This window comes from Saccopteryx bilineata, chromosome 2 (assembly GCF_036850765.1).
Source record: "Saccopteryx bilineata isolate mSacBil1 chromosome 2, mSacBil1_pri_phased_curated, whole genome shotgun sequence".
Classification (NCBI taxonomy): domain Eukaryota; kingdom Metazoa; phylum Chordata; class Mammalia; order Chiroptera; family Emballonuridae; genus Saccopteryx; species Saccopteryx bilineata.
In genome coordinates, this window is record NC_089491.1 from 337,644,857 (window position 1) to 337,660,058 (window position 15,202).

General features: G+C 44.5%; 1 protein-coding gene across 1 annotated transcript in view; it reads left to right on the top strand.

Moving 5' to 3' along the window:
- Positions 1-15,202, top strand: part of EXOC4 (exocyst complex component 4) — a 683,500-nt gene that overhangs the window by 519,275 nt on the left and 149,023 nt on the right. Inside the window, exon 12 of the mRNA XM_066262321.1 lies at positions 14,235-14,371. Coding sequence (XP_066118418.1) covers positions 14,235-14,371 — 137 coding nt within the window. The remainder of the gene's footprint in view (positions 1-14,234; positions 14,372-15,202) is intronic.

Sequence of the window (15,202 nt, forward strand, 5' to 3'; positions counted from 1 at the left end):
GGCAACACTCTATCCACTGAGCTACCCAGAAAGGATCCAACTCTTTTTTTCCTTTTTACACAGTTTATCATTCTTGCTCACCTAAAGCTGGTCATTCCAAGAAATAACTTCCACTCCTTCTTGACCTCTGTTTTCCATGAGTAAGGAGTCTGCACAGAACAGAGAATGAAGACAACAGTGGCTTAAGGAGCATGAAGATGGGTAACAAGATTCCAAGGTGTTCTGTTGTCACCTGTGGCTGATAGCATCCTGGAGAACACACACTCGACGTACCTCTGAACTGAACTTCTCCAACTCTCTCTTTTTCACACTTGCCCTCCTTCTCCATTCATCAGATTAGAGTGGATATTTTGTTTCTCCTAAGCTGTGTCAGTTTGGGGACGTTGTAAGGACCAAGTCATTTGAGAATAGATGCATTTGGGTAACCCACTCCATCATGCATTGGAGCCGGCTCCTACAGGCTCCCGACAGCTCAATTTTCAGAAATTTTGTGAGCTGGTAATTAAACACAGCCATGATTAAAAAGTAAGTTCTATAATATCAAAAACAAAGGTAATAAATACCAGGCATCCCCAAACTACTGCCTGCAGGCCGCATGCGGCCCCCTGAGGCCATTTATCCGGCCCTCACCACACTTCTGGAAGGGGCACCTCTTTCATTGGTGGTCAGTGTAAAAGTTTGGGGACCCGTGATAAACTCATCATTTCCGATGATTTTACTAAATATCTCTATTATTTTTGCTCCTGGTTATTTGTGGCATTGTAGATAATAACAGAAATGCTATTATATATCACCATGTGGGTCACTGCGCATCTCTTCCCAACTCTGAGCTCAGTGACATCACATTGGTAGCTTGAAGTTGGCCACGGTGGAGTGTTTACAAACGGGGAGACCAGCAGACATTAGGAATAGGGACTTCCTCATCTCTCTGGAGAGCCAGTTGTCAGACATTTGCCAGGCACGCTGTCCTTTCCTGCCTCTGCCAACATTCCAGTCCTGAATGCTCTTGAACCACATCAGTTACCACTCATCTTCTAGACTGCAAACTCTCCCTCTAACACGGTCACAGCTGCCGGACATCTTTGTGCCACAGTCTCAGTGAACCCCAAGCCCAGGACTGCAGTGGACGCCTGGCTGCTCCTACACTGCCTGTCCCTTGTCCTTCTCTTCCAAAATGAGTCAGCCATTGATTCCTGTCTTTCACCCTCAGCCTCCAGTCCCCGGCCCCTTCCAATTCCTCCCCCTCCTTATTTGTATTCTTTTTAAGAACAGGGGCTCTGTTGCCAGAGACTAGCATTGTACCTGGTGCCACCAATCACTGGCTGTGCCATCTTGGCTTGTTACTGAGCCTTTTCTGTCTCAGCTTTCCCATCTGTCAAGTGCAGATAATAACAGTATCTACCTCACAGGGTTGTTATGGGGATTAAATGTGCTAACAGTTTTTGAAGCATCTAGAATAATGTCCAGCATAGAGTAAGCAAATAACATATTTATTTAATAAAATTAACTCTTCTGGTTGTTATCCAGCTCTTACTTCCAGGCTTATTAAGAAGGAGAGAGTTAAAGACAGAAAGGAGTAGGAAACATGGTAACACAGGAATGGAACTAGGAGAGGGGTTCATGAATGAACCAGGGGAGGGGCGGAGCTAAGGCAGGTGATGAGTAAGACAGGCAGTTCTATTTCAGAACAACCTGCAAAGATTAAAATACAAATTTTTATACTTTATTTCAAGTATATACACCATAAAAGTAAAGGGATACTTTATAAATGCGTAGAAATTTTCCATTTTGACCTAAGCAATTAAACCAATTTTGAGCCTCATTCTACACAGAAATTTGATTGTCACATACTGAAGGTACTTAGGCAACATCAAATTTGTATTGAACAAGAGCCAAGGAGACTGAGTGAGAGATGTATGTCCATGTCTCTAAAAATCCCACCCAGGAGCCACACCAGTCATTTGTCTGACCATCTGGAAATCTCTAGTGATCTAAGCACTTAGTTTTACCCTCATTTCTAGAACAAAAGGGAAACAATACAAAAAGAAAATGGACAGCAGCGACATTCTACTTTTCATTTTCAAAATATCTTAGTGATAAAAGGAGCAGAGAGTTTAAAGGAAAAGAAATGAGAAGCCATTAAAATGATTTGAATGCTCTGTGTTGTGCGGTAGGCTCCATTGTTTCCAGTTACATGGGAACTGGGGTAATTTTATGAATCATTAGAGTTTTCTTTCCAAATTATATCTGCATGCTCTTAAAGTGCCTCCTAAGTTACCCACAGTAAGAGGCCGTTGAACAATTTTATTATTCCATTTAGTACTTTGAATTCTATATTAATTTTGCATTTGATGTTTTTAATACTTCCAACCAAAAGATAAAATCGTGACAGCTGAATCTTTGTGTACTTAATTTCTCCTACTTTTTCAAACATAGAAGCCTCTCCTTGTCCTCATCCTTAGTCTAATAAGGGACTCTAGAATAAATGTGAAGCCACGATTTGGTAGAATGACAGTGTTCCATATAAAAGCCAAAACCTCCCCACCCCACCGCACCCCAAAATTGAGAGCAATCACAACAGCTGAACATGGTTCTTCAGCTTGTATGTTGTATTGGACATTAAGAAATACAAAAAATGTGTCTGTGGCCCTGGCCGGTTGGCTCAGTGGTAGAGCGTCGGCCTGACGTGCAGGAGTCCCGGGTTCGATCCCAGCCAGGGCACACAGGAGAGGCGCCCATCTGCTTTTCCACCCCTCCCCCTCTCCTTCCTCTCTCTCTCTTCCCCTCCCGCAGCCAAGGCTCCATTGGAGCAAAGTTGGCCCGGGCACTGAGGATGGCTCTGTGGCCTCTGCCTCAGGCACTAGAATGGCTCTGGCTGCGACAGAGCGACACCCCAGATGGGCAGAGCATCACCCCCTGGTGGGCATGCCGGATGGATCCCGGTCTGGTGCATGCAGGAGTCTGTCTGACTGCCTCCCCGTTTCCAACTTCAGAAAAATACAAAAAAAAAATGTGCTCTGTTAATGATACCTCATACTGCTTCCTAGAGTGGTGTCCAAAAAGGTCAGTCTACCAACCTGGGCTCCACAGGAAATGCATACAAGGTCAGTGTAGTATGTGTGTGTGTGTGTGTGTGCAAGCGTAAGCCAGCACACACGCACACACATTTTCTAGTTTACTTTCTTGGGAAAGATTGTCCTTTTTCTAATTTTCCTTCTATTTGGGGTATGAAAATATTCATACTTTTATCATACATTGATAAAAACAATGGTATTATAGGTGATGCTTTTATTTTGCTTTATTTTAAGCATCTTAATTTGCAAAATAAAAAGTTAGATGTACGTCAGTCCATTTCTTTTCCTGATTGGCGACATTTCAAAGTGTGGAAATTACTGTAACCTGTCGGCTGTATCCTTCCTGGCAGCGTGGGCATTTCCTGTGTGAGGAGATTGTCTTAGAAAGAATGCATCAAAGCATCAGGACTCTGCTTTTGCGCCGGTAACTCTCCCTGGACCCAGGGGAGAAGCTGCTTCCCCAGGCAGATGTGGGCGGTTCTGTCCCCATCACTCAGACTTTGCCAGGACGCCACCGAGTTTAGTTCTCAGATTGCATTATGGGTATTTGCTAATTTCATCGAGGCCTCTCTCTTCACAAACAATGTGCTTTTATACCTACACTCTAGGAAAGGTAATTGTGAAGGACTCATCAGCTAAATGTGGACAGATAAGTCAAAGCTTCATTGACGTTATGGTGGGCAGGCTGGAGATGCCACCATGGTTCATGAAGTGTGTCCCCATCCTTCGGGAATGAAGAAAGGGAGAGCAATTTGGTCAATATCTCAAAGGCAGGCAGCATTGAAATCACATTTGGAGTCAGACCTTCTGTTTTTCAGTCATTTGATTTCTGCCAAGCAGGGCATTCTGTTTTTCTCAGCATGCAAAGGCCACGTGGAGCCCTCAACTCCATTCCTAGAATGAGCTGGAATATGCCAGGCTCACAACAACCCATTTTGTCAGGTGCAAGATCTACTGTTAAAATTCATTGGTTCTTCATAAATGTTGTTGTCTCTCCCGGCCTGAGGCATATGTGAGCTGTATCTCTACCCTTGAATGCATTTCCCTGCATACACGTGCCTGCTCACATGCTCTCTGTCCACCAAGCAGTTCCATATGTTGTTTTCCTGGCAGCCGGGCTCCGTGCTCATTGTCCTCCTTTGAGGGCTCCCGATCTCACCTCTGCGGTGCATGACTAACTGAGGCTGAAAGAACTCATGGGGAAACTTGTCAGCATAATTGATTAGTATATGGTGTGAGCCTCCAAAGGCAGGCGAGCCTGCACAGAGTGGAACAAATGTGTGCGTAGCCCGCACCTCCCACGGGGTCCGGCTGGACTCCCCCCCTGACATGTTGATTTATATAGCCGTGGCTCTCCCCTAATGAATCGTGCCCCAACGCTGGTCTCTGGGGCCTCCTGCGGAAGAGACCTTGCTTCTTCTAGCAACAAGGAGAAGGGTGAAGGTTCTGCTTCGTGAATTTCCAGATTTGTTTGTTTGTTGGCGCTAAATGAAGTGGCTGAGGACATGTGATCTTTAAAAGGACAAAATAATCACATAAAATGCCCAAGTAATGCTTTTGCATCAAGGGAGGGGAGTCTTGGAATACAAATGCTTTGTGACATGGCAGAACCCAGTCGGAATGGAATGAGAATTTGAGAAATATAAAGAAATGCAAGCATCTAAGACCACCTACAGTGGCAACCTCACATTCCAGAGTTGTTTAAAAACCTCTTTCACCTTGGCCAGTTGGCTTAGCAGTAGAGCGTCGGCCTAGCATGTGAAAGTCCCGGGTTTGATTCTGGTCAGGACACACAGGATTATAGATTATCTGCTTTTCCAGCTCTCCCCTATCTTTCTCTCTCTTTCTCTCTCTCTCTATCTCTCTTTTCCTCTCCTACAGCCATGGCTCAAATGGTTCAAGAAAAGTTGGCCCCAGGTGCTGAGGATGGCTCCATGGCCTTGCCTCAGGCGCTAAAATAGCTTGGTTGCTGAGCAACAAAGCAGCAGCACAGATAAGCAGAGCATCACCTGGTAGGGGTGCAGTCAGGGCTCATGCAGGAATCTATCTCTGCCTCCTCGCCTCTCACTTAATAAAAAAAAAAAAACACCTCTTTCTGAATGCTGTACTTACTCCTTGAAACTGCTTTAAGTGTCAGACTTGCTAAAATACAGGAACGATAATAACTGCTCTGCTCTACTTTCTACAATCTGTTAGGATATTGATCGAGATAGTTGCAAAGTGCTCTGTGTCCTTGGGAGAAAGAGTGTTAGAAAATGCTTTGTGATATTGTTAGGAGGGCATGGAAAATTATGCAAATACATACTTTCAAAAAGATTAGTTTGAGAAAGTTTGAATTATTAGCCTGAGCCAAGATGGAAACCTTATGTCCAGTGGCTTTTGTCTTAGGTATCAGTTCTGAGTAAATTAAGAGACCAAGGTGTTAAGAAATTATGAAGAGAGAAGAGCCCTTGCTGGTATAAAACTGTCACTGAAGAGACTCTTGTCCCTGACCAGGTAGCTCAGTTGCTTATCCCAAATTGCTGAGGTTTCAGATTTGATCCCCAGTCAGGGCACATAAAAGAATCAACCAGTGAATATGTAAGTAAATGGAACAGCAAATTGATGTGTGTGTGTGTGTCTCTCTCTCTCTCTTTTTTTTTTTTTTTGTATTTTTCTGAAGCTGGAAACGGGGAGAGACAGCCAGACAGACTCCCGCATGCACCCGACCGGGATCCACCCGGCACGCCCACCAGGGGGCGACGCTCTGCCCACCAGGGGGCGATGCTCTGCCCCTCCAGGGCGTCACTCTGTTGCGACCAGAGCCACTCTAGCGCCTGGGGCAGAGGCCAAGGAGCCATCCCCAGCGCCCGGGCTACCTTTGCTCCAGTGGAGCCTCGCTGCGGGAGGGGAAGAGAGAGACAGAGAGGAAGGAGAGGGGGAGGGGTGGAGAAGCAAATGGGCGCTTCTCCTGTGTGCCCTGGCCGGGAATCGAACCCGGGACTTCTGCACGCCAGGCCGACGCTCTACCACTTCTTTCTCTCTTTTATTTTCTTTCTTTCTGACTTTAACCCTCTCTCTCTAAAAATCTATTTTAAACATTTCTTGGCTGCTGGCGTTGGAGTGGCCTGTGTCTCCAGAAAGCTAGTCATACAGAACAGCCTGGTGAGCAGCAGGAGAGTCCACCCTTCCTGTCCCCTCCTACCTCCTTGCTGAATTCCTTCACACCTTCCTCTCACTGACATATGTCTCAAATGCGTGTCTCTCTTCCCTCCACACACACTCCCTTCACAGCTTCCTGTGACCCTGCTTCTGGTCTCATGAACCCCACCACTAGAACTGTCATCAGAAGGTCACAGACACCTTCTTCCATAATCAGTCGTCATTCACTTTGACCATGTTGCACCTGGAAAGGGCTAGCCCATCACTTCCTGTTTCTGTGCCCTCACCAGAAGAAACAAAAATTCAATCAGGTTGAATTTCATCCCCAGTTCAAGTCCTGGCTGCACACACTTCTCTCTTACCTGAAATACTGCCTCTTCCTCTGTGTGTATCCAGACCTCCCGCATCCTCCAGCCCCCGGTTCAGGCTCTCACGCCTTTTTATTCCTAGTCTCCTAGATTGTCTTCTGCACCTACCTACAATTTCTCTTTGAATATCACTTGTCTCTTGTTCTAAATGATAGTCTAACTAGATCCTCACGACCACCCTGGAAAGAGAGACCATACTATAAGCCAAGAACATTGCTTGAAACAAAAGAAGTGCTCTAACTGCTAACAGTTGTCATTGTCACACTTTTATGTCCCCCTTACCAAGTAGTGCTGTGTATTTTGCTGAATAGCAACCTTGCGGTCTTTGGAAATACCTGTGTGTTTTTGTGTTGGGGACCTGCAGTTGGGTATATGGTCTTACAAGTGTTGTGCCCCTGTTCATTGATCATTTCCACCTTCTGGGTCCCGTGACACATCAAGGGAAATTGACAACCTGGATATGGAGTTACACTGACTTAAAGTATACAAGGCAACAAATACTTCTTTTATTACCTAATATTAGTTAGGGAAGCGAAGATCCCCCTGCAGATCTCACAGCCTAATTAACACACTGTTGTGTATTTCTTTCCCTTTCCTGCTATATATTTTGTTTTGAATATGAAATCACAGAACCCCAAAGAAACCTCCCAAAGCACCAGCTGTGCTTAAAGGTATGGTAGGGACAGGTTTGATTCAACCATAAATGATTCTCTACCTAAAATGTTTAGAAAAGAGAAAAACAGTATTAATAATTTACTTCACATACATTTTCCAAGTTTTTAATTGGCAAATAACTTAAAATCATTTATGCAAATTCTAAAGGGATACAGTGTTTCTGATCGCCCAGCATTTTGACCTCATATTCTCTTTGTTTAAGCCTATTTACAAATTCTTCCCAACTCCTCAGGCTGCCAAGCAGAGCTTTAGAATCTACTTCCCTGTTGATCGTATGAGTATATTTGTCTTTTCTGAACAATGGGACCTTTTGAAATTGTCTTCTCTACTTGGAGCAGATATCTAGTGATTAGTGACATTGGATTGGATTAATTTTTGGGTTTTCTTGTTGGAGAAGGGGAAAAGAGGGGTACTCAAAATATTTAGGAACTGGGTATGTATGTGTTATTAAAAGACCTCTTGGGCCCTGGCTGGTTTAGTTGCTGAGCAACAGAGCAGTAGCTCCAGATGGGCAGAGCATCACCTGGTAGGGAGCTTGCCAGATGGATCCCAGTCAGGGCGCATGCAGGAGTCTGTCTCTGCCTCCCTGCCTCCTGTCACTCACTTAATAAAAAAATTAATGAAATCAAAGGACCTCCAGGATCTAGCTCCTGACTGCATCCCTCAGCTTCCCCTCCTGATACACACACACACACACACACACACACACACACACCCCTTCACCCCAGCCATGAAGAACCACTTGGAGTCCCTAAATCCCATGCTGCATTATGTTTATGCTGCTTCATTACCTGAAGTGCTTTTTTTCCATCTTTTCCATCTACAAGTTGCTATTTATCTTTCAGGGCTCAGTTTAATGATAACTTCTTCCTCACCACACCCCACCTTCTACCACAACCCAATTAACTTCTTCCTCCCCTCTGCCTCCACTGTACAACTCACAGATGTCTGGGACAGTACCTATCACTCTTTATTGTCCGTGAACTTGTTTGTCACCACCTACATTATAATGTCTGAGATCACTGGAGGTCAGGAAGCTTGTCTCATCTGGCTTTTTATCTCCTACAGTTAGCCTAATATTTGGCAGAAATAGTATTTATTTAATAAATATGTTTTAATCAAGTAGTCATGTTCCCTGCTCTTTCCCCAGATGACTTCTGGTCCTTCTGAACACTTTTTACCTGGTGGTCTATAGCAGTATTGCCAACTACATACTGCTACAGCTTCACGTTTTAAATATATACCATAGTGAAACCCCTTATAATAGAACACTTATACACTTACAGTTGGCTTTCTCAGATATGTTTTTGAAGGGGCGCCAATTCATTTGTATTATGGTTGGACATCAGTTGTTCAAAATTGAGATTTAACAGGCACACATGTGAACTGCCAACCAGTTGTCCTCCCAGTCAATATATCTCCCTCTCGTAGCAAAGGTGTATTCTTCTGGGTTCTCCAGAGAAAGAGCGCCGAAGGGAAGGGAGGGAGACATATTAGGTGTTTGTACTAGGAGGACCTAATGGGGGTTTGGGAGAGTCTTCCCGCACAAAGGAGTTTTCAGTTGAGACCTGAAAAATAAGAAAAAATACTCTAGAAAAGCAAGACAAGGGATAGTACTTTGCAGGGAAGTACAAGGTCCTAAAATGGAGCTGAAGGAGCCCCTGTTAACCAGGTCTTAGAGAAGCAGGGAGCAACTGGTAGACCAGGAACCTGGAGGGGTAGGCAGAAGCCATGTCACAAAGGGCATTCTGGGTAATCTGAAGACTACAGGCCCCAGTGCATTAAAAAGTTGTGAGTTGGGGAGAGAGACAATCAGAACTACTTATTTATTATTTATTTATTTATTTCTGTTAAACTTACAAACTGTGAAGCACACAAAACTCAAGTGCAAAGAATTATGTTTTTAATTAATACAATAGCTACAGACGGAAGATGTTTTTAGCACCTGAAAGGTCTCTCCTGCCCAGTCAGGACCAGCCCCTCCAAGGACAGCACTGTTCTGACTTCTGACTTCTACCACCAGAGATCACTTTCACCTTTTTCTTGCACCACAGCAATAACACACCATGCAGCTGGGCTCCTTCGGTCCGACTCCTTCCGCTCAGCGCGTGGCCTCTGAGACGCAGTGTGTCCTCACAGGTCGCAGTAGTTCATTCTCACTTCCGGGCAGCCTTCCGTTGCACAAATGCACCACAGTTCTTCACCCATTCAACTACTGACGGACACGAGGATCGCTTTTTAAATGATTTTCGGCTCTTGTAAATAACACTGCTGTGCACATTGTGTTCATGTCTTTCACTGGACGTAAAAAGCACTTGTTTCTGTAGGAGATAGAATGTTTTAAAGATCTCTGCCTGTGAGGTGGAGGGCATTTGGGAGGAGAGCAGAAGTGCCACCTGCTTGGGCTCTGATCCTGGGACGCATGGCCTCTTCCCAGCGGGCTCGTTCAACAAGCAGCCACAGTCAGAACCTTCTCAACATCACACAAATCAAAATATAGATTCAAAAGGTTTCCTTTTGGCTTTTGTCCTTCGTCATTGTTAGTTGTTATTTTTCTAATTGAGGTAAAATTGGTATGTAACTTATGCCCAGGGAGCTCTGGTAGCACAGAAGAGAGACACTTAAATCAGAGCAGGTAATCCTGGAGCTGCCTCTTCCAGGATGAGAGACATGAGCTAGCCCAAGGGCATGCCAGGCACAGGAATTGGGGAGCTCAAAGGCACAGAGGCTGAAGTAGCCTGGTTCAGTCAAGGGCTGACTCATAGTTCCACGCAGTTGGGCGCAGGGTGGGTATGCGCAGGGAGCTGCAGAGAAGGCTAGAGCGGTAGGCAGGAGCCAGAGTTTAGAAAGCTGGATGTGTAGCACCTGACCAGACAATAGCACCGTGGATAGAGCATTGGCCTGGGCTGCTAAGGACCCAGTTTGAAACCCTGAGTTCCCTGGCTTAAACAAAGGGTCACTGGCTCGGCTGGTGCCCCAAGTCAAGGCACATATGAGAAAGCAATCAATGAACAACTAAGGTGCCACAGTGAAGATTTGATGCTTCTCATCTCTCTCCCTTCCTGTCTGTCTGTCCCTATCTGTCCCTCCTTCTCTCCCCCCACTCTCTCTCTCTCTCTCAAAAAAAAAAAAAAAAGCTGGGTGTGTAGGAAGGGACATGGACCCCTGCCTTGTGTGTCCTCCAGCATGTCATTGGGCCTAATGTCCTCATCAGTATGACAGACCACTGAGGAGAGTCATTCCCAAGCCATGTTCTGGGAACTGTCCCAGTAGCTTTGAGAAATTGTTAGGGGAAGTTTGAACAGCACATTCCCCTCTTTAAGATTCACAGTGACATCAGCATATTAAAAGTTTCCAGCCCTCCAGGGAAGAAGGCTCTTCAATTTTCTTTAACTCAGAATTTGTCAAATTACTTAAACTTAGAGCCAATTTTCTATAATAATAGTGATACCAGTATCATGCTGCAGAGCCCCATTTTGGCAAAAAAAAAAAAAAACCACAGAAACCAAGTTCTCAAAGGTCTAGTCATCATTCATTCATTCATTCATTCAGTTTTTAAAGTGCAGTATGGAAAGAGCCGGCCACACCTGTCTTCGTATTTTAGGCTGCGGGTGAATCCCTGTAAGAAATGTTAGGTGTTTTTTATGATTATAGCATTCGCTAGTCTGGAATCTTTTTTTCTCTCCTTTTTTCATGTTATGCCCAGACTTTATTACGTGGAAAATAACTTGCAAGAAATGGAGAAGTGAGTTGTTTGTGAATGAATCTTAATCATTTATGATGTGTTTACTAGAAATTATAATGAATAAAATCAGAGTTTTATTTATTAGAAGTCATTCAACATTGGCAGATCCTGAGTCAATAACGAATTGATGAGTTGTGATGCCAAAGGGATCGTATAAATGAACACGAAGCTGCCCTTGTTAGAAATGTGATCTCTTCCGTGTTTATCTGTCAGTGCCACTGATTTGGAAATTGTTAGAAATTCTTGAGAAGTGTGAATTTTTTCCCTTGGAAAAATACCCATCATTTGGCAAACTAGTATCATTTTCTTTGAAGAGAAAGTAGTGATTGATTATCCAGAGTGCTTCCATGACAAGGGAAACCAATCAAATAGCTGGGAAATTGCATATAATCATATAGCATCACATAGGCCCTTTGCGGAGCCCATGGCATTCTAATCATCTCCTGCGGGTACTTCCTGTGTACCCCAAACCCTGATGTCCAGGGCATATTCCTCAGTCCCCACAGTGTCCCCTCTCCTCCTACCGTCATCAACACAGTTCCAGTCACCTGAAAGCACCAAGATTAAATACAGACCAAACTGAATCCCCCCAAAGAAATTTCAGAAGGTGCAGCTGTCTGGGTCTAGCATCTCTCCTGTATATGACATTCAGAGAGGTTTACTGATGTGCATTAACATTATTAGTACTGTTTGCTTGATCACTAGTATTGTCCTGGAGATCCTGAGACATTACAAACAAGTGGCAGAGGGGAGGATGAGGAGGTGGACAGAAGGAAGAAGAATGCCAGTCTTGCTTTTGCAAAGTGGATGATCTGATCAGGAAGCCTGACCACCGGGGATGACCGGGAACAATCACACAGTGTTTATTTCCTAGTGTAAACGTGCCAGTGTACCACCTGAATACTGGAGCGATGAGGGCCAGCACATTAGAGGAGCCATCAAATTACCCTCAGCTATTAGAAGAGTAAATTGAGTCATAAGGAAGGAAGAGGTCCCAAACCTACCCCGGAGTTGATTATCAACCACACAATTGGAAAGAGAGCCAGGCCCGGTCTCTCAATAACCTGAGCAGTCTCCCCAGCAGCATTTTGGATCTGAAGCAGGCTTCGTTAGTAGGGCCGACTCCGCTCTCCTTCATTGATTGCTGCCCACGTGTGGCCACATACCCTGCGTTCTGAATCAGGATGAGGACTTGAGCTCCTCTTAGCAGCGTGCGGACAGGTAGCTAAGCAGAATCCATTCCTGTCACTCACACACAGACACAAAGAAATGGGATTACAGATCAGGTTGAGGCTGCAGTATTTTCATCTTAAAATCAATACAGAAAAGCAAGTTGAACTTGGGGGGGTAGTCTATAGAGATGGTGATTTGGTTCACCTTAGATTATAACTGTTCTTTCATTTTCACCTTCTGACTCTTACTTTGGGTTAGAGGGGTTGGGAAGAGAGAGAGGAAGAAGACACGAAACCTCTACAGACAAATAACCCTGAATAAACAGACACATGTAAGCATGTAATTAAAGCTGATCCTCCATTGTGTAGAGAAAAGCTGTATGCTTATATCCATTCTTTTTCTTTTTAGAAGGAAAAAAAATTAACCAAAATCCTGTACCCACAGTCTGCATTTAGGCATAATAAAATGCCTTTGACGCTTTCATGGATCACTGTCAGACAGAAAAAAAACTTTTTTTTCAGTGTTTACTTATGGCCAAGTCTACTATAGATTAGGCAGTTCTATCTGAATAACTGCGTATTCAACAAACCATTTGTTGACCAAAGGATTCGAAGTAGCTAAGCATGTGATTAATATTTACCCCACTGTAACTCTGCTCCTTTGAAAGAGGCATGAACTCATGGTTTAAACAACTCAGTCTTTTCTTAAAGATTGAGAATTTACCGATTTTCTGTCTTTTCACACGTAATGCTGATGGCTGTAGCGTACTCTGTCTTGAGGTGTAAGATGGACTCATTTTTTCCAATGGAGATGTCCCTAGTTCAGTCCTAAAGTATGTCTGAGTCTATCTAGACACTCCTTCTACAGTGACGACAACAGCAGGAAATATGTGATTTCACGAGAAAATGGTGGGGCTCTCGTCGGCACTCGGGGCTGGCTGGGAGGCAGAGCGCTTGCTTTGTCTCCTTTCTTTTTCTACGCCTGTTTCTTCATCTTTAAAGTGGATGTGATGGCCCTGGCCGGTTGGCTCAGCGGTAGAGCGTCGGCCTGGTGTGCGGGGGATCCAGGTTCGATTCCCGGCCAGGGCACATAGGAGAAGCGCCCATTTGCTTCTCCAACCCCACCCCCTCCTTCCTCTCTGTCTCTCTCTTCCCCTCCCACAGCCAAGGCTCCATTGGAGCAAAGATGGCCCAGGCGCTGGGGATGGCTCCTTGGCCTCTGCCCCAGGCGCCAGAGTGGCTCTGGTCGCGGCAGAGCGACGCCCCAGAGGGGCAGAGCATCGCCCCCTGGTGGGCAGAGCATTGCCCCTGGTGGGCGTACCAGGTGGATCCCGGTTGGGCGCATGCAGGAATCTGTCTGTCTCTCCCCGTTTCCAGCTTCAGAAAAATAAAAAAATTAAAAATTAAAAAATTAAAAAAATAAAGTGGGTGTGATTACAAGACTCACCTGACAGGCCGGGTACTGAGAGGATTAAATGAGAGAAAGCATGCAAAGCCCTGCACTGTACAGTGTAGGTTGTCAGAACCCCAGAAACATTCATGATCATCGTGATTATTACGTGAGTCTCAGACGGGGTAACATATGCTGTGTATGTAAAAACATTCTAGAAGCTGTAAGGCACAATACAAATGTTGGTTGTTAGTCTTACTAGGTTGATGGTTTTGAAACTTTTTAAACAAATCATGGAAGGTGTTTTCTTTGTGCTGCCTGTCATAGGTCCCTCCTTTCCAAGTAGAGCCCTTGAGGCGATAAGTTAGGCCCCAACTGAATGTATATTCACTTTCTGAAAAGCCACAGCAACATCTTGTGAATGATTGCCCAGAATTCCATGAAATCAGCTTGAAAGTCTTGTCCTCTGTCCTACAAAAAACACTTTCTCGGGTCCTTGGAAGGTCAGCTCTGTGTGAAATACTTACACTGTTGTCATTTTTAATCAATAATTTGAAATGTCATGTCCCCCCAGGAAAGCTCAGTAGTCCCCCCTTGTTCTTCAGATTACTTGACTAAGAGATTTTAAAAGCTCACCAGTCTCTGTGTCCCCTCTGTGTCCTTGTCCAGAGCACGATCATCGTGGAGAAGACCGTGCAGGACCTGATGAACCTGATGCATGACCTGAGTGCGTACTCAGACCAGTTCCTCAACATGGTGTGCGTGAAACTCCAGGAGCACAAGGACACCTGCACCACGGCCTACAGGTAGAGCTGCCGTTGGGGACCTACGCAAAGTCACTTGAGAACCTGACCATCGTGCTGGTTGGTGACATCACCTTTCAGAGCCTAACTTCCCGCCATCATAGAAAAGGACCATCTTTGAGTTTGTCAAGGAGCCTGATGAGCGCTTGTTCCCCAGTAATTAGTCTCCTAGATGCTAAGATAGTCACACCCACAGAGGGAGTGAAAGGGACAGAGGGGCGGAGCCCTGTAGGACGGCCGTTGGGTGGCTTAGATGAGGTGCAGCCTTCATGTTCATGAAAGCTTAGAATCATAGGATTCATCTTCTCTGAGGAAATTCCAGAACTTGATTAGTCCGTCATGCGATTCTAAAAGATCTTGAAAGTAAAGCAATTTCAAACCCAGAGTAACTCTTAATACTCTATAATATGATTTCTTTTCAATTCTTACAAATGTATTCCTCTTAACGTTTGATCTGTAGCCTTCCTACTGTCATGAAAAGACAGTCGCACTGTTTCTAGCATCAGTAGAAATGAAAAACCATTGTTACAAAACTTGAAAACCTTTCATTTTCTCCCTCTAATTTCTTTTCTCTTGGTTCAAAAATCTCTTTGAGCTCATAGGAAAGATCATAGCACTTTTCATAAAAAGCTAATAGTAGGAACAAATTATGGTCTGGTTGATAAGACCTAAAATAATTAGGGAAGAAAATAATGTATAGTAAAATACTAAATTGTATATGCTATATAATTAAGCAGAAGTAGGTAAAGTACAGAACATAATTGGATGCTACTTGTACAATACAGCACTTAAGAGCAGAAGGAGGCCCTGGCCGGTTGGCTCAGTGGTAGAGCA